The sequence below is a fragment of the Bos indicus genome, chromosome 9 (genome assembly GCF_029378745.1).
Source record: "Bos indicus isolate NIAB-ARS_2022 breed Sahiwal x Tharparkar chromosome 9, NIAB-ARS_B.indTharparkar_mat_pri_1.0, whole genome shotgun sequence".
NCBI classification, from domain to species: domain Eukaryota; kingdom Metazoa; phylum Chordata; class Mammalia; order Artiodactyla; family Bovidae; genus Bos; species Bos indicus.
The window spans coordinates 34,522,703-34,543,260 of record NC_091768.1 but is presented as its reverse complement, the minus strand read 5'-3'; the positions used below and the strand labels follow the sequence as shown (position 1 = coordinate 34,543,260).

Sequence of the window (20,558 nt, the reverse complement as noted above, 5' to 3'; positions counted from 1 at the left end):
TATCCTTACACACAGGATCAGTGGTGAATATTCCTTTTTTCAATTTTTGACAGTGAAGGCAACCAGCCTGGATAGAGTTTATAAAAGCTAAACAGGTGGTTTATTATTTGAACTGAATATTCCTTACACACAGGTTGTGTGTCAATATATTGCTTCTTTTTTTCCCCTCTAAAGACTTTAAAAGAATCTATCTAAGGACTTCCCTGGTGGTCCAGTGGTTCAGACTTTGCCTTCCAATGCAGGGCATCCTGGTTTGATCCCTAGTTGAGGAGGTAAGATCCCACACACCTCGGGGCCACAAAACCAAATATAAAACAGAAGCAGTATTGTAACATATTCAATAAAGACTGTAAAAATGGTCCACATCAAAAAAAATCTTTAAAAATAAAATCAGTTAATCTAGATCATTCAGGTCAAATTTACAGTTGACTTTTATGGACCATATAGCTGCTTTGCCTTATTGTATTATATAATTGCTAATATCACATTTTCTTTCTTTATAATTAAATTTATTTATTTTTAATTGAAGAATAATTGCTTTATAATAATTGTGTTGGTTTCTGCCATCACATTTTCTTTGTTCTTGTAATTGTGACTTAATTACAACTCCTGTTGAGAGACATCTTTAAATAACTAAATAAGGTTGTGTATAAGAAAAATGACCCTTGGTTCACAGTGAATTATTAGAATATTAAATATATACTAATAACTGGAAAATCTAAAATAGTTTAACTCAAAAAAATTTTTTTTAATTAAAAAAATTAAAAGATTTTAACTCTTGATTATTTTCCCCATAAGACTTAGTAAGCATTTTGTAGATTATCCAGCATCAGATTTTACCCAAGCCTAAGTTTCTCCCTTGTCATATCAACCATCACTTTTAATTAGGTCTTAGAGGAAAGGAAACTAAAATTAATGGAGCATATGGCATGTGCTAATCCTTGCCCATATTTTATTTAATTCTCACATCAACTATATAAGGTAGCTGGGCTTTGGACCCAATTCTAGCCAAATTCAAACTTCATTGTCTTTCCACTATATTTTGTTGCCTTTCTGAAAATAAAAATTCAGTTTATAGTAACTTAAGGAAAGCTTGACTAAGAGTGTAAATTTTTGCCCCCCACTCTCACGAATACAAACCAAATTTTAAAAGTCAAAAAGCCAGCCACGTGAACACCTACCATCAGACCATTTATAAATCCTCAGGCCTGTGGAAAGATAGCATCATGAATTGGTGGAAGGAACCCTAGAGTGAGCTGGATGGTAGTCTAGGGCCTTGGATTTTAGTCTAGTACAGTTTAATTCCCTTAGATAAATTTTTAGTTCTTTACCAGCAGGAATAGAGCTTATTTCTTCATTCTTCACAGTAGATAAAATTGTTCCAGATGATAAACAGGCACCTAAAATACTGGCTCGAATTGGATCACAGTTTGTATTTGGCCTTGGCAGGAGTTTTCACAGGCATTTGTTTTCTGAGTAAAGTCATGGTTTGCTCTGGGATGCAGTCTTCCAGGGCTTTTCCACAAGCAGGGCCCGCACTGATGAGAAGAGGGAGCAGAGAAAAGAGTGGAATCCCTGGTCCTTTACCTCTCTGTTAGTCATCAGGCTTACAGCCCTGGCTTTCTCAGCTGCCTCGCTCTCACTCTAGGAGCTACCTTGGGCACACTGCACCGGTAATTCCATGTGCTCAGAGCAGCCTTGTAGGTCCTGACTGTGGTAGCTTTGACAGGTATAGCTCCCACTGAATTCACATGACACTCAGCAGTGGGAGAATTAGGATTTGGTGGCTCAGTTGGTAAGGAATCCACCTACAGTGCAGGAGACCTGGATTCAATCCCTGGGTGGAGACCTCCTGGAGAAGGGAGTGCTACCCACTCCAGTATGCTTGCCTGAGGAATTCCACAGATAGAAGAGTCTGGCAGGCTACAGTCCATTTGGTGACAAAGAGTCGGACGCAACTTAAATGAACTAACACTTTCACTTTCTGTTCTGCTAACCCTGTCTGAGGCTTGGTACAGAGGGCCCACAGGATCACATGTATTCAGTTTACAAATCAACTGGAAAGAAGACAAATGTTTAAATGATTACACCATACTTGTAATAAGACCAGGGAATGAGATAAAGAGTCTCATGAAGTTATGATTAAATATCAAATGAGTGTATTAAGTTTGCATTCAGCAGAACAAGTTTAGGTGCTGGTTCATAGAACTTTGAAGGATAGATAGGATATGGATAAGTGAAAATAAGGAGAAATCCAGGCAAGATATATGGATGTTGGAAAAAACACAGGGCAGAACATTAGTAACAACAATATTGGTGCCTCGTATGGATAGATTCAAAATTTACAAAGGTAGACATTACCTCATCTCTCCTGGATAAAGTTTTTTAGAAGGAAAAAATAAGGAAAATCAGGTAATGAAATATGAGGAGCAGTGGAATAGCAGTCCTGATTTTAAACATCATTCACATTTGTATCTGGCTGGAGATGGAGGATACAGATGAGGAAAAGATGAAGATGATTGGGATTTAAACCCTAATAATTAGAAAATGGAAATTAAAACCTATCCAGAAGGCTGGTATGTCAGGTGTGGAGCTGGATGGGAGAAGGGGCCAGTTCACAGCAGAGCCTGAGAATGGTGCTGCCCCCATGAGATGAGATCTGGGACTTACTTAGGCTGGGACTTTGGCTTTAGGCTTGGACACAGCTGGTGGTACCTGGGCCTCTGGAAGCCCCCATACCCAGCACATCTAGTAGGCCAAGGTAGAAAGTTCAGCATGGATGACCATGCACATGTCTCTGGGAAAGAAATAACAAGTCTACTCACATTAGGAGACTGGGAGCTTAATTTGATCCTTAGGAGTTGTGTATTTTAAATACAAGCAAACAAAACAAACTTTAAAGACCCGGGTTCAGATCAAAGCTCTGTTCACTTTTAGTCGTATGCCAGAGGACAAGTCAACCTTTCTGTAATTTTGGAGAAATAGTGCATAATTGAGTTGTTAAAAGGATTAAGTAAGGTTATGTTTGGTGCTATGTAACTTCTAAATGCTACAAAACGTGAGGAATTGTTATTGTTGCCTAAATGCTGGTTTCACAAAAATGATAGAAAAATAGCATTTCTGAGTCAAAAGCATTTTATAAAATATTTTAGACCTTTAACTCTCAGTTGGGGAAAATGAAAACGGTGGCAGGTGAAGAAGTACTTGAACAAAATCATGTAGCTCATTTTTGGCAGACGTGGGACTCGCAGGTGACTTTTGTCACCTTAGATCACCACTCCAGTGCTCTCTCCACCCCTCTGTGCTGCCTGGTCCGATGCTGTGACATCTAAAAGCACATAAAGGACGAGATGCTGTCTTCTAAGAACAGGATAAGTTGGAGACTGTTCATTTAGCATTTATAGAATTTGCAGCTTATTACAGATTCTGTAAAATAATGGCAACAGTTGTTGTGAAGTGGAAAACTTCAAAAATATTATCAGTTGATGATTTAGAGAAATTGAATAAAAGCCTCAATATACATGATCTTTTCTTGCAGGCATGAAGTATGTCAATTTGTAACCTCAGATGTGGTGTGATTTCAATTTATTAATGATTATTAAATTACTGATACTTATTTAAAGGTTTGCCTTTAATTAATAAATGACCTGTATCAAGAACTTCTTAAATTATGGGCTCATCATAAACCTGGATTAGCAAGATGCTGTTTATAACATTGATAAGTAAGAGTTTTACAAAGTGCAATTTGCATAAAATAGTTAGATAACTAAGAGGGTTTAATTTGGCCACATTTTTGTTTTTGCTTTGTTACATCCTTAGTCATTGTTTTCATGTGTTTTCATCCTTTAGGGTACCTTCAGGAAGCTTACTTATGGACCAAACAAGTTCTGACCATCATGGAGAAGTCTCTGGTCTTGCTCCGAGAGGTGACAGATGGCTCCCTCTATGAAGGAGTTGCATATGGCAGCTACACCACTAGATCACTCTTCCAGTATATGTTTCTTGTTCAAAGGCACTTTGACATCAACCACTTTGGCCACCCATGGCTTAAACAACACTTTGCATTTATGTATAGAACCATTCTGCCAGGTACAGTAAAGACTTAGAAGTGAAAAAAACTTTATTATAATTTTTTCTGATTATGAAGATGGGTTAGATTAAGAAATGTGGGATTTGAGCCATATTGAGGTTAAAGGGATGTTTTTTTTTAATCAAAGAATTTAAGAGTTGTATATAGCCAAGAATATTCTGGATGTTAATGTGGGGATTTCTGATTTAAATATTATAAAACGTGGAGTATAACAGATCAAATATAATTTGTAGTCCCATGGTACTTTTATTTTTGTGTGTGTATACAAACTTGGGTACATATACAAACTCTTTTTCATGAACCTAAAAATATAAATATTTATGGTTACATGTTATTTTCCTTTATGTGTAAACCCTAGTTAATCCTATTTATTATTATTTTTTTTTAGTTTAAAATTTTTTCTTCTAAACTATACAGACATAATTCAAAATAGAGATTACACTTGGAGGTTTAGTATTCTCTTTAAATATTTTTGGGTTTGATCCGTGGGTCAGGAAGATCCCCTAGAGAAGAGAATGGCTATCCACTCCAATATTCTTGCCTGGGGAATTCCATGGACAGAGGAGCCTGGTGGGCAATAGTCCATATTGAAATAAATGGTATAAAATATAGAAAGCTAACCAAAAAATGAATTTCTATGAAACCCCTAATTTCTTGTTGTTATGTCGTAAGCTTTTAAGTAAGCATTTTAAGAGAACTGGCTTTGAAGAGAGAAGCCTTTTATTCTCACTAAATTCATTTCTAGGACAGACTATAACTCTGCTTACTTCTAAACAGGAGTAAATTTTCATCAGGATGGGTTTTTCCCCAGTGAAATGCAATTTTTAGTTGAGTGATTCTAGACCTACAGCAAACAATCCAGGTTTTAAATCTTTTTGCTCTGGCTATATACACGTGGATTGGATAGAACCTCCATTATTGCATTAGTTATCAAAAAAAATACTACAGAGCCCTCAGAAGAACCATGTTATGATTTGGTTTAGACTCACATTCAGAACCCTGTTGTTTTATTGCTTATCCTTGCACATTCAGGAGAAGCCTCTTGTTTCTTTGTTTATCTTGGTAAACACAGGCCATCTAAAGCAAGGGCCTTTAAGGAGCTTCAAAGCTTTGTAATTTGATCTGAGATCTAATAATCCGCCACAGTGGGGCTTTGACTTGCTGTGAACTGTGTATATGGCCACTTCCTACGGTGGAAAAGACAATATAATCACCTTTAAATGGAGAATTCATGTGTTTGTTTCAGTTAGTCAAACAACCTTTATTGAACATTGATGTGCCAGGCACTATCATAGGCAAGGGATTCAAAGAGTAATAAGACATACCATCTGCTTTTAAGATATTCACAGATTAGCAGAAGATTCAGAAAGTCACAATTTATAATAAGATTTACTTGCTGCCAAGTCACTTCAGTCATGTCCGACTCTGCAACCCCATAGACGGCAGCCCACCAAGCTCCCCCATCCCTGGGATTCTCCAGGCAAGAACACTGGAGTGGGTTGCCTTTTCCTTCTCCAATGCATGAAAGTGAAGAGTAAAGTGAAGTCGCTCAGTCGTGTCCGACTCTTAGCGACCCCATAGACTGCAGCCCACCAGGCTCCTCCATCCATGGGATTCTCCAGGCAAGAGTACTGGAGTGGGGTGCCATTGCCTTCTCCGAGATTTACTTGGACAAGCATTTACTAAACTGGCAGGAGCAAAAACATTATCTATAAATTATGTAAATACGATCATGCAGGGATTTTTAGAAGGGATTTTGTGTTAAGTCAATCTGTTCTCAACAACATTTTTTTTCCTCTATACTATCTATTATAGTAACAATTATTCCTGTCTGAACCAGAGTTTTCTTCCATTATTCTTTTTCAAGGATGCCTGGAGTATTCGGTTCTTACTTGCTTCTGTTTTTCTGACCTATTCCAATATGATCTTTACATTTTTTTCTCTTTTCTTCAACTTCTGACAGTACATGTGGGCAGGATCTTCTCTGGGAATGGTTTTGTTTTCTTCCTACAGATACTCAGTTTCTCCCCTAACCTTCTAATTTCTACTGTTGTTGTTGTCCATTTGCTAAGTCATATCTGACTCTTTGTGACTCCATAGACTGCAGCAAGCCAGGATTCCCTGTCCTTCATTATCTCCTGGAGTTTGCTTAGGTTCATGTCCATTGAGTCGGTGATGCCATCCAACCATGTCATCCTCTGCCACTGTCTTCTCCTTTTGCCCTCAGTCTTTCTCAGCATTGTGGTCTTTTCCCATGAGTTGGCTCATGGCATCAGGTGGCCAAAATATTGGAGCTTCAACTTCAACAGCAGTCCTTCCAGTGAATATTCAGAGTTGATTTCCTTTAGGATTATCAACTGGTTTGATCTACTTACAGTCCAAGAGACTCTCAAGAGTCTTCTCTACTTCTACTGTATTGAATGCCAAATTGAAACACTTCATGTTATTATCTTGGCCTGGGATATGGGATGTGTTGGTGGAAACTCATTCCAGGTTCAGGGACTCACCATGCACAAGAGGATAGATAGCCCATGTATCCATACAAGTATAATAGCATATGGCATGGACACTGGAAAATGAGGAAGCTGAGCAACACGTAAGCATTCCATTACCAATGACAAGTTGCCACGTAACAAATATATACACAAGGTTTGTGGAAGACCTTTGGAAGGATTTTGATTAATTGGGGTAGAGCAAAGGGATCATGGTTCTGTTTCTTATTTTTATCCTAGAAGACAATTGATTCCAATTTGCAACAAGGATTCAGAATGATTGTTTGGGGCTTTATGGAAGTATGTAGTTTTAAATTTATCTTAATTCTGTCAAACATCTTTCCTCAGGGTTTCAAAGAACTGTGGCTATTGCAGACTCAAATTACAACTGGTTTTATGGTCCGGAAAGCCAATTAGTGTTCCTGGATAAATTTGTCATGCGTAACGGCAGTGGCAACTGGTTGGCTGACCAGATCAGAAGGAACCGTGTGGTGGAAGGTCCAGGGACGCCGTCCAAAGGGCAGCGCTGGTGTACTCTTCACACGGAATTTCTCTGGTATGCTACATTGTACTGGCTTGAAAGAGAAATTGTACCCAGGGGCACCGTGTGTTAAATTTTTTTGCATTAAAAAAGAAAAACTCATCTCTTCATGCCACCTACGCACTCGCAGCTTCTGTTCAGTTCATATTGCAGTATTGAGACTCTGTTAGAAACATTTCCTTCCATTTAAGATCTAATTACTGTTTGCTGTTTTTGCTTTTCTTGTATTAGAGATATCCTTGGCTCACACTGTTTCATAGATACGCATGTTTTGATTTACATCATTTTTGAAATCATCTAAAGAGAAAAACCACAAAATTTAGACCTAGTTTTTCTGCTAATCACACTGAAAGAAAAAAAAGGTAGTAAAATGTTTTGTTTTGGTAAATGGAGCATTATAATCTTCTAATAGCAAAGCTGTTACTAAATTTTCAAAACTATTTAAAAGTGTTTGACAGTATTTGACAGTTTTACTTTGATAATAAAAGAACCATGTAATTTTTTTTGCCTTAATCTTTTAAGCCTAGAAAGAGCAGCCAGGGTCTCCTTTTTTAAAGTACTGCCAAATACATTGTTGGCATCCAATAAATTAAAGTTAAAATAAAAGGTACAGAGAATTGGTTAATCATTAATCCCTGATGTCTTTTCAAGCTATTGAAATTTGCATTCAACTACAAAGTAAGCTTGCATGGTTTGATTGCTGCTTTTCATTAAAAAAAAAAAATAAACAAGAGGAAGAAAAATGTTAGTAGAGTGATAACTGTCATAGTTTAACCATCATTTTTAAGAACAGTCTTCACAGATGAACTACATATATTAATATGTAGCCATTCCTGACTCCATTTAGGGGTATGAAGTAATTACTTAATAGTGTCTTCTGCTGCTGCTGCTGCTGCTAAGTCGCTTCAGTCGTGTCCGACTCTGTGCGACCCCATAGACGGCAGCCCACCAGGCGCCCCCGTCCCTGGGATTCTCCAGGCAAGAACACTGGAGTGGGTTGCCATTTCCTTCTCCAATGCATGAACGTGAAAAGTGAAAGTGAAGTCGCTCAGTCGTGTCCGACTCTTCGCGACCCCATGGACTGAGGCCACCAGGCTCCTCCGTCCATGGGATTTTCCAGGCAAGAGTACTGGAGTGGGGTGCCATTGCTTTCTCCAAATAGTGTTTTCACTTACCCATAAATAAAAAACCAAGAGAATTCTATAAAGTTGCTTCTAGGAGTCAGATCAATGGTAAGTCTAACTTGGTTCAGAATGTGCCTTTATGGAAATATGAAAACTGACTAAGGGATTTCTCTGGTGGTCTTAGTGGTTGAGGAAGTAAGATCCCGCATGCCGTGTGGCCAAAAAAAAAAAAAGAGAGAAATAAATGGTAAATACCTGAAAAAATGACCAAAACCTGAGAGAAGGATGACCAGTTTGCTTATATCTAGATTTGTTAAACCGTGGTAATTAAGCCAACCCTCTACTCAAAGTAGATATTTTTGATGTCCTGAAACAAACTCCAGAACAATAGACAAAACAGCCCAAATCAAGTATCAATAAGCCAAACTGCCACAGCTGATGGATTCGCTTTAGAGCCCTAAGAGCTAGTGCAGGTCTGCCTTTCTTCCCTTGAGCAGCAGATCATGTGAACCTGTCAAGGCTATTGTCTGAAGTCACCAAAAGCAAAAAGTCATCTTCATTATTATTTTTACAGCCTTTCTGAATCAAGACCTGTGTTCTTAATCACGGGTTAATTAAGTAATGTTAATTATTGTCTTACTTTGATAATAAACCTGTATCATAAATTAAGATAAGAAATTTATTATTAAAAAAGCATGCAGATTAAAACAAAACAAAACCTTTGGATTTTTGTCTGGATTGAACAATGGGAGGAACAATCATAAATCCCCCCACTATTAGATTGTTTCCTGAATTTCATGCATTTATATTCTTAGGTATTGCATTGGCAGTAAATTTTATCTAATATGTGGAGTTGGACTGTATTTAAATTTATTTTTTTAGAGGGGAGGTAAGTACCAAATTTGAATTTCAGTTTTTTGCAGAACAATACTTGCTTATCACTAAGTGATGGTGCTGTGCTGTGCTTAGACACTCAGTCGTGTTCGACGCTGTGACTCCCTGGACTGCAACATGCTAGGCTCCTCTGTCAATGGGGATTCTCCAGGCAACAATACTGGAGTGGGTTGCCATGCCTTCCTCCAGCAGGTCTTCCCAACCCAGGGATCGAACCCAGGTCTCCCACATTGCAGGCAGATTCTTTACCGACTAAACCACCATGGAAACCCAAGAATACCGGAGTGGGTAGCCTATTCCTTCTCTGGGGGATTGTCCCAACTCAGGAATCGAACCGGGATCTCCTGCATTGCAGGCAAATTCTTTTACCAGCTGAGCTACCAGAGAAGCCCACTCAAGAATTGCTAGAGTCTAAATATTTTTTTAAAGAATTTTTTTTTTTTTTGATGTGGCCCATTTTTAAAGTGGTTATTGAGTTTGTTACAGTATGGCTTCTGTTTTATGTTTTGCTTTCTTGTCACGAGGCATATGGGATCTTTGCTCTCCAACCAGGGATTGAACCTGAACCCCCTGCATAGGAAGGTGAGGTCTTAACCATTGGACCATCAGGGAAGTCCCTAGAGTCTAAATCTTAGTGTGTGGTTTCCTAGAATAGGAGCCCCTCAACTAGAGGTTTGGGTGAGCTGCTTAATTCTCTGAGCCCCAGTCTTATTTGGGTGGCAGTTCTGAAATCATTAAGTGAGGAAGGTCCATGTAGAGATGATCAGCAGCGGTCATTTCAGGCTCACACCCTTCACAGATGTAAAGGTAAACTCGTCTCCCATTCACCAAGGACATTCCTCTACTCATGCTGATTGTGCATGGGTGTTTCAGAAAAGTCCATAATGCAATCTACACTGCCAGTGCTCTGGGTAGCATTTGTGTGTTGTTTCCTCTAGCCACGTTGCCATGTGGCATCACCGTTCTGATATGTCCTTTCACTTCTATCAGAAAATCACATAATTTTTAAAAATTAATTCTTTCAGGTATGATGCCAGCTTGAAATCTGTCCCCCCTCCCGATTTCGGCACCCCGACATTGCATTATTTCGAAGACTGGGGCGTTGTGACTTATGGAAGTGCGCTGCCTGCAGAAATCAATAGATCTTTCCTTTCCTTCAAGTCAGGAAAACTTGGGGGACGTGCAATATATGACATTGTCCACAGAAACAAATACAAAGACTGGATCAAAGGCTGGAGGAATTTTAACGCAGGGCATGAACATCCTGATCAAAACTCATTTACCTTCGCTCCCAACGGTGTGCCTTTCATTACTGAGGCTCTCTACGGGCCGAAGTACACCTTCTTCAACAATGTTTTGATGTTTTCCCCAGCTGCCTCCAAGAGCTGCTTTTCTCCCTGGGAGGGCCAGGTCACAGAAGACTGTTCATCAAAATGGTCTAAATATAAGCACGACCCAGCAGCTAGCTGTCAGGGGAGAGTGGTTGCCGCAGTGGAGAAAAATGGGGTGGTTTTCATCCGAGGAGAGGGTGTGGGTGCTTATAACCCCCAGCTTCACCTGAGGAACGTTCAGAGAAATCTGATCCTCCTGCATCCGCAGCTTCTCCTCCTTGTGGATCAGATACACCTGGGAGAGGACAGCCCCCTGGAGAGGGCAGCAAGCTTCTTCCACAATGTGGATTTTCCTTTCGAGGAGACGGTGGTAGATGGGGTCCACGGAGCTCTCATCAGGCAGCGAGATGGCCTCTATAAAATGTACTGGATGGATGATACTGGCTACAGTGAGAAAGGAACCTTTGCCTCAGTGACATACCCTCGCGGCTATCCCTACAACGGGACGAACTACGTGAATGTCACCACGCACCTCCGAAGTCCTGTCACCAGGGCAGCTTACCTCTTCATAGGGCCATCCATCGATGTTCAGAGCTTCAGCATCCACGGAGATGCTCAGCAACTGGATGTGTTTGTGGCCACCAGCGAGCATGCCTACGCCACTTACCTGTGGACAGGAGAGACTGCAGGGCAGTCTGCCTTTGCGCAGGTCATTGCTGACCGGCAGAAAATTCTCTTTGACCGGAGTTCAGCCATCAGGAGCAGCGTTGTCCCGGAGGTGAAGGACTACGCTGCTCTGGTGGAACAGAACCTGCAGCATTTTAAGCCCGTGTTCCAGCTGCTGGAGAAGCAGATCCTGTCCCGCGTCCGGAACACAGCCAGCTTTAGGAAGACTGCCGAGCGCCTGCTGAGATTTTCAGATAAGAGACAGACCGAGGAGGCCATCGACAGGATTTTTGCCATATCACAGCAGCAGCAGCAGCAGCAGAGCAAGTCCAAGAAGAACCGAAGGGGAGGCAAGCGCTATAAATTTGTGGATGCTGTCCCTGATATTTTTGCACAGATTGAAGTCAATGAAAGAAAGGTTCGTCAGAAAGCTCAGATCTTAGCACAGAAAGAACTGCCTGTAGATGAAGATGAAGAAATGAAAGACCTTTTAGATTTTGCAGACATAACATACGAGAAACACAAAAACGGTGATGTGATGAACGGCCGGTTTGGCCAGGCTCGGATGGTGACAACGACTCACAGCAGAGCCCCAGCGCTGTCCGCCTCGTACACCAGACTGTTTCTGATTCTCAACATTGCTATTTTCTTTGTCATGTTGGCAATGCAACTGACTTATTTCCAGAGGGCCCAGAGTCTTCATGGCCAAAGATGTCTCTATGCAGTCCTTCTGATAGATAGCTGTATATTATTATGGTTGTATTCTTCTTGTTCCCAATCACAATGTTAGTATTGAAACTATAAGTGGCTTGATTGTTTTGTGGTCACAAGTCTATGCAAAAAGAAGAGAAAAATTCATTGCCCTAGTTTATTACCGGATTTTTTTTTTTCAGATTCTTTTAACAAATTAAGGGGAAAGTACTTCCACATAAGAAACCAGGAACATGGAGAACTCAGTATGCATAGAGGCAAAGAATTAGGAATAAGGGTAACTTGGTTGTCACACAGTGTTTCTGGAAATGTTTGTTTTGGCGGATTTAGGAATCCATATAATACTACTCTTAAAAGAAAAAAAAGTCTGGTTTTAAGTACTGTTTCTTTTTAAGAGAAAGAGATAGAATTGGATTTTATTAATATTAATTTAATGCTATTAGCACTCTCCAGATACTATTTTATGGAAAGACCCAGGCACACAATTCTGAAAAATACAGAAAGTTTTTTAATGTTGTAATCATGTTGAAAATAAATGTTGGTAGGTCCTGGTTATGATGGTGTCGACTTCCTTGGAGAAAAATTCATGTGAATAACAGTGTCTGCATATTGGGTTATTGTTCAGATAACATGGTAAAATGATGGCAAAAGGTTGTTAAAAACTTGAGATATATCTCCAGCAGAAAACATATATTAATGAATGAACATTTCCTTGATGATGTTGGTTTCTGCATACACATAATTGACTGCTTTTACACATCCATTGGTTGTTCAGTAAGTAAAACAATTACAGATAACTTCCTATTTTCCTTCTATGGACAACTGTTACAGACCCAATGACTAACTTCAAAATAAAATATTTTATATTTGACTTGATTTCGATACCAAAGAAGACGGGGAAGCTAAAATTTGAATATAATTCTCATGTTTTTTTAATAGAAAACTTTCTCTAAGTTTATTTTGCTAAATAAACATCATAATTGTGATTTTTCTGCAGTGTCTTTCTTTTTTCCATTCCATTCCATTTCCATTCCATTCAACATGTATTCAACAGTTTTGAAATCTTTGAAGAAAACTGTTTATTTGAACTTGCGTTAATTAAGCATAAGTTGGAATAAGCAAAATAAGTTGCTTATTTTCTTTTTTGTTGTTTAAACATATTTTAAACAGTTAGACAAAAGCCAAACTCTGATATTTAGGTAATATCAAACTTTAAAAAACGATTTTTAAAGTTTTATTTAATTCGATAAGAGCAAGGGCTGCTCTCTGGTTGCAGTGTGCGGGCTTCTCATTGTGGTGGCTTCTCTTGCTGCAGAGCACAGGCTCTGGGGCACTCAGGCTTCTGTAGTTGTGGTGCACGGGCTTCGTTGCCCCGAAGCATGTGGGATCTTCCCAGACCTGGGATTGAACCCCTGCATGGCAAGATGTATTCTTAACCAGTGGACCACCAGGGAAGCCCTGTACCAAACTTCTAAAACATAAAATTTTTGAATTTTGATTAAGTCCTCAGGAGGTAATAGCAGTACAGAATACTGGATATGTATTCCACAGATTGGTATTTCAGCATAAGAAAATGATATACTTAAAAGGAACTTGAGTGGATTGTCTTACATTTAGCATATTTTGAGTTTTCTGTATTTCTCCCTCAAAAACAGAATATGTTTGGCTCAAGTTTATAGTAATACATTCGCTGATACAAATCCAAGGTAATAATGACCACCTTTTCGTTGTACATGTCCTTTTGGTTCATGAAAATACTGATAAGTAACAGAAAACAAGAACGTGGAGAAACTTAGGAGCCCCTTTTCTCAGTTTTAATTTTGAATCTTCTTACACTAAAAAAACCCCACAAGTCTGACTTTTCACTGTGCTTTACTCATACTGGAAATCTAGAGAATGACTTCTGAGGAAGTATTTTTTTTTTTCTTTCATGGAAGAAATCTCTGGGGAGGATGTCATTACACACTGTTTGAAAGAATAATGTTTTCAAAAGAATAATGCTTCCGTTTGTCCTGCATGGATGCTGTTACGGGGTTTTAAACTTGCTTTATGTGACAGATTCTCCGTTTACTTAACCTCATTCGACATTCCTCTCTTCTACTCTTTCTCATTCAGAAAGGATGAATTGTCTGAAATGATCAAAAGCAAATTTTGAAAAAGAGGGTAAATTGCTCTTTGAGGCTACCAAGCAAACCTGATCCCAGACCCAAAAACTCAGGCATACTTTCTCATAGAGATGAAAAGTGCTTTCCTTTTGTTTTCACTAGTTTAGGGCAGGCAGTGAATTTGTCCCCATAGCATGATCCAGTGTAATACATGAGCTCACTTAAAAAGCAACTTTTAAAAATACAGTAATTGCATATCTTTAAAACAAAATTAATTACAGGATTTGTTTTCCTTCTAGTGGATCTTGTATTTATTTTAATTGAAAAGATATTTCCACAGTCAGTGACTTAAGTGGTGAAGCAAGAAAAAAAATGCTAAGACAGATCACAGCTCTTCATAACAAGACATGCTTTATATCAGGGATACTGCATAGATGGGGAAAGAGTGGAAACAGTGTCAGACTTTATCTTTTTGGGCTCCAAAATCACTGCAGATGGTGACTGCAGCCATGAAATTAAAAGACGCTTACTCCTTGGAAGGAAAGTTATGACCAACCTAGATAGCATATTCAAAAGCAGAGACATTACTTTGCCAACAAAGGTCTGTCTAGTCAAGGCTATGGTTTTTCCAATGGTCATTGGTCATTCCAACCTCATGTGAAGAGTTGACTCATTGGAAAAGACTGATGCTGGGAGGGATTGGGGGCAGGAGGAAAAGGGTACGACAGAGGATGAGATGGCTGGATGGCATCACCGACTCGATGGACTTGAGTTTGAGTTGAACTCCAGGAGTTGGTGATGGACAGGGAGGCCTGGTGTGCTGCGATTCACGGGGTCGCAAAGAGTCAGACACGACTGAGCGACTGAACTGGACTGGAACTGGACTGCATATTTGAATAAAACTAAAGAACTCTTTGTATCTTCCAGAAAAAGAAGCGATGTTAAATCTGTCTTGAAACTGAGTAATTAATTATGGAATCTGTTTCAGCACTGCTCACTGAAAGGAGTATTTCAGGTTTACTGGATAACATGGGAACTTTGTTCAGAGGATTGGCAGGACTTTGAGTCCTCACCCTAAAGAAAATTTGGGCATCTTGAGCCTACAGAGCTTGTCTGTGTAGTGGAAGAGGCCTGTTTCCTGGTTGGTAACTGATTAGATTCTTAACAGCCATAATGATGGATGAGACCTATTTGCTGAGAGAAGTCTTTTGAGATCCTTGTTATAACTTAATAAAGTCAACTGGAAGACATTCTTAAACTGTTTTAATAATTAGAATCTATTATGTCACCTAGAATTTGAATTTAATTCTGCCACAAAGATTTTAGTCATAGTTTTTAAGAAGTACCAACTGTTCGAAGGTTACTAGAAAATAGTTTTAACATACAGACTTTAATTTTTTAAGAAGAAAAATTTATATTACAACGTAACCTGCTTTTAAAAAAATTTTGACAGTTCACAAACCACCACAAAAGAAATGGAAATTTCCCCAAATTTTTGAGAGCAAACAAGTGATGAAATGCTTGTATTTTTGTTACTTAATAAAAAGTAAATGCATGTTGATCGTTAGAAATATAAATCAAGATCAACTGGACACTTCTGAGAGTTAAAAGAGAAGCAAACAAGATTCCGAGACTGTTCTAGGCAAATTAGGACATATGGTCATCTGTGTCTTAGAGTAATTCAGGAAATAAAAGGGGCGGGAGATGTATATGAACATCTGAGTTCAGTGCTTAAAAAAGAAGCTTGAGATGATCTTGTCAACTACAAATTGCCACTTGGCATTGGCTTACCTACTTATCTGCCTCTACAAGGATTAAATAATGTGCTACTGCAGCTGCTGATTTTCAGCAACCCCTGAAAGGAGTTCAGGGTGGAGAGCAGAAAAGAGGCACTCCATACTCAGAAAAAATTGGCAAGACAAGTCTTCAGATAGATATTTTCAGGAGCTGATTTTATGAACCCAATTCTTACATCTCCCCATATCTAGAAAAGCACTAAAATCCTTCGTGGTGATGACTGTTCCTCATGACTAGCTAAGCTTCATGAGAGTAGCAAAAATCTGGAAAAATACGTGCTTGATGGCAAGTATCCCCCTTCATCAAAATCACATATATACTGATCTTCCCCCCTGCCTCTTGGGAGCAGTTTCTCAGAGTTCTCTGGGGTGCCATCTCCCCGACTGTGGTCCTCACATTACCCCCAATAAAACTTAACTCACAACTCTCACATTTCACATTTTTTTAAGGTCACCAATCTAAGCCTCCAGGTGCAGAAACAAACTCAAGCAAAGGGAGGTTTTATCTACTTATTCCTGTACTTACATCACTTCTGTTGGCAAATCACTTGATTTTTTCCTCTTTAGGTTTGCATTGAGAAGAGTTCAGTTTCTGCAGCTTATTTAGCTTATTGGTGTAGGTAACTTGTTTTTCCAGCAATGTTTCAGCTAGATATGTGCTTTACACTATATAGTATTAGTGAAGTACTGACAAGTTTTCAGGAAATGACAAAGAAATCATGCATTCCAATACATGGTCTAAATATTAAAATTTCAGTCATCAATTATTTTAATAGGTTCAAACCCTATTAAGCAAGATGTGATTGCCATGCAAAAGATAAAAGTTGATGAAGTTACATTATGAGTTTCCTGTTCTTGGCAGTGCAGTTTCTTTTGGGGGGTTTCCTTTCTGTTTTTGTTTTCTGTAAGTTATAAGCACACATCATTGGAAAAGTAAAATAGCACCGCTGCTGCTGCTAAGTTGCTTCAGTCGTGTCCAACTCTGTGCAACCCCATAGACGGCAGCCCACCAGGCTCCCCCGTCCCTGGGATTCTCCAGGCAAGAACACTGGAGTGGGTTGCCATTTCCTTCTCCAATGCATGAAAGTGGAAAGTGAAAGTGAAGTGCTCAGTCGTGTCCCACTCTTAGCGACCCCATGGACTGAAATAGCACTAGAAGGCTTGTAGTTTTAAAAGCCTCCTGCCCTCTCCCTTTTCACTCTAGATTCCTGCTTCCTGGAAGTAACCAATTTCAGACCATCTTAGCTGTTGGGTTCATTACATCCTTGTTTGTGTTTAAGTCTAAAATTTCCTACCAATGAAAAGAGGATTTAACTCTTTCACTCATCTCCCCTTTCTTCACACTTGCCTCACGCACCACCTTTCTTCTCACAGAGCTATCATAACTTTTGGCCCACTCTCGGGAATTTATTTTACTGACAGTATTTGTATATTAAAACTATGTAAATATGACTTAAGGGCTGGCCATGTTCTTACTTCCTTTCATATACAACTTTGTTTTTCCCAGAGTTAATGATTATTTCTTTTTTTTTTCTTCCATTTGCTTAGTCGTCAAGCAGCATCATCTTATCCCCAGACTTTCCAATATAAACATGCATCTTATTCTGTTCAATCACATCTAAGTCATCTGGCAGTTCTTTTTGTTCCTGGGACCATCCTTGAATGATGGTTGTTGTCAAATATTTCTCCATGATTCTGAGGATTCTCTGCACCTCTTTTCTGTGTGTATCTTTTGTTTCCTGGCCCCAAGTTTCCTTTTTCTTTATTAATATCTTTTTGAGATATTAATATCTAAAAATATTATCTCAGGTAGGATAGATATGATATCTTACCTGAGATTCCTGAGAAAGGAGGCATGGGGAATAAAGTTTTGTCTCCTTCCATTTCTGAACAATTATTTATTCTCTCCTTCACTTGATTGATCACTTTGCCAACAATTTATTCTGGAAATAACTTAGAGTTGTGAAGTCATGGCTCCATGACTTTCCAATTTCTATTGTTGCCATTGCAAAGTCTGTTACTGAGTTTTCTCTTGGACAGAAGTTTTAACTAGAGAGAAAGTCTCTCACCTCCTCCCTGGTTAGTTCAGTGGAGAGATGTTGGAGGAGGAAGTCACTTAATAGGCCTAACTGTTGTGTTCTCAAAGTCAAGTGGAAAAAGGGGCTAGAGTCTCAGTGTTTGGTAAGTAGACAAGTATTCTCTAAGCCCGTGCCTCCCCTCGGTTGTGCTGTGTCTTTAAACCACAATCCTCTTCTCAGTCCCTCTTGGGAGCCGCAGCCTCATCTTCCGCTGGCATCCAGGTGAACTCTGCCTGCTGTGATTCCATTTTCCACTCCCTTGCATTCCAACACCCACAGGCACCAATTCCTTAGCATACTTGCTCTTTTGCTGAGTGAATTGGCTTGTTTCTGTCAACTCAAATCCCATTTTCTTGTTTATGTGGATTTCAGCCTCCTGTTTAGTTACCATTCACCCGTCTACTCTCAGCTCCCACCGTCTTGTTCTATTCTTCATTCATTCACTCTGAAAATATTTTTGAGTACCCACTAAGTATGAGGCACTGTTCTAGTGCTTAGAATACTCCATCTGTGAGTAAAATAAAGAAACATCCTGCCTTCTTGGTGCTTACCTTCTAGGAATGGTCTGACAAATTTGCATAATTCATAAGTAAATTTTATAATCTATTAAAAGCTAATAGGTGCTGTGAGGGTAAGGGAAAGACGGGATAAGGAAATCTGAGAAGGGAAGGGTGTCATGGGTAGTCAGAATTGTCTTTCTTGACATCCTCATTCCTAGTCTCTTTTTCATTTTTAAAATCCCTTAAGTGGATTGCATAGAGTTTCGGTAGGGATTATAAATTCGTTCATATCCAGTATGTGTGACTAGAAGCCCCACATCACCTTTCAGGTGAGTTGACAATAAGAATGACAGCGACATGTGTTTATTGGGTACCTACAACCTGCCAGGTACTGTGTGAGGAAGTAGAGGTTTGGTAGAGAACAACCACAAAATAAAACATGGTCCTCAGGTAGTTGATGATATGAGTGAGTGGGTGGGTGGGAGGAACAAAGAGCAACAATCACGACAAAAACATTCTGCCAAGTAGTGCTGAATATTGTGGCGAACAGTCTAGATAGGAGATAATCAACTCCCTTGACTAAGTCTAGAGAGGGAATATTTAAGGCCCAGCTCATAGGCAAAACATCTGACCAAAGAAGTGCCTGTTCTGTGGGAGCGTGTTGATAAAACATGATGAATCAAGGGGCCCTGAGGATATTTGTCGGACACGACTCAGCAACTGAACTGAACTGAACTGAACTGAACTGAGGATATTTGTCTCTGAGTCTCATTTACTATAGGAGAGCAGGCTGCCTGCCTTGGCTCTGCCCCAATCACCTGTCTCACCTGACTGTCCCTTAATAAACAGAAAATTGTCCAAATTTTCCTGCCATTTCTATTTTCAGCCTGCTTGTCTAAGGAACTTCAACTAGACTGATGTGGCTGGAGTGCAGGGTGAGTAATAATATAAGGTGATGGGAAACAAGACTGAGAAGGTAAAAACAGGGTTATGGAGGAGATGCTCCTTTCTTCTCTTTCCATTTAATTAAAAAAAAATAACACCAATTGGGACTTCTGTGGTGGTCTAGTGGTTGACTCCACACTTCCAACGCAGGGGGTGAGGATTTGATCTTCGGCTGATCCCACATGCCCACTGCATGGCCTAAAAATTTTTTCATTAAAACAGTTACCACCAATTGTACGAGCATTTTGAATAATCTAGGCAGTTGCATTACCTTCTAAATGAGAAAAGTTGAAGTACTTCTTCTACATGTCTAATTGGGAAGTCTTCGTTACAGAAGAATCATATGATATCAATGGTGAATCTCAAAGGAAACATCGATGATCTGGGATGGGCTTTTGAGGCTTTGGTTTAAGGCAGACTTTGAGGCACCAGCTTCTAAAAACACTTCAATCAGCCCCTCACTTTCCACATCAAACAATGAAAATTGATTTTAGTATATATTTATGAATTATTTTCTGAGCAAGAGTTCGCAGTAGTTTAGGTACCTTCTTTTCCTTTCAAAGAAGTGGTAATAGCAGGATACTGGAAATACCTTTCTGTCTGAGGGGAACATCTTGTAAATTTCCCCTACTTTCCATTTTTCCCCCATTTTTCAGCATTTATTATTTACCACTTTTAAAATTTTGTCCAGGATAAGAGACAAAAGGTGAAAGAAAAGAAATTCCCATGTATTGCCTTCCTGTGAGATATTCTTGATTTCTTAGCTCCCTCACCTCACTCTTTGAGGAATTTATTTTAATGACAGAAGAATGGATCCATGACATTTGTTAGGGTTCTGAGGAGAATTCTTAGAGCCCTGTGTATATTTAAAGCTCTGTTCTTAATACAAAAAAAAAAATTTGAAGAGAGGAAAGTATGATTATTTTGAAAGATGAATTCACAGAACTTTTGTCAAAGTTGAAAATAAATTGCAATAATAATTTAAAACAGTGAAAAGAAAATTTTAAACATTGCTGTTATTGAATACTGCCCTTGAGTCACACTTAAGAGACATAAAGAGATCATTAAAATTGCTACTCCATCTGTCTTCTTCGCTGGACTACACTTGGACTACACTCTCTTGCTTATTGTATATACATGGTTCTAACACAGTACCTGGCACATACATGGTACCTAGAAGATACTTGATGAATTGATTGACTGAATACATGAATGGAGCACAGAAGACTGCAGCATCCCAAGACCTTAACATACAAAGCTCCAGCTCTTACCGTGAGCTGGTATC

The 20,558-nt window shown here is 39.2% G+C and overlaps 1 protein-coding gene across 5 annotated transcripts in view; it reads left to right on the top strand.

Annotated features, from left to right (window-relative positions):
• The window catches only part of DSE (dermatan sulfate epimerase), a 76,373-nt gene extending 63,538 nt beyond the window's left edge, over window positions 1-12,835 (top strand). For all 5 annotated transcript variants that reach the window (XM_019967171.2, XM_070795935.1, XM_070795934.1 and 2 more), the window contains exons 4-6: window positions 3,850-4,089; window positions 6,931-7,138; window positions 10,167-12,835. In XM_019967171.2, coding sequence (XP_019822730.1) covers window positions 3,850-4,089; window positions 6,931-7,138; window positions 10,167-11,928 — 2,210 coding nt within the window. In that variant the 3' untranslated portion in view covers window positions 11,929-12,835. The remainder of the gene's footprint in view (window positions 1-3,849; window positions 4,090-6,930; window positions 7,139-10,166) is intronic.
• Window positions 12,836-20,558: the final 7,723 nt, after the last annotated feature.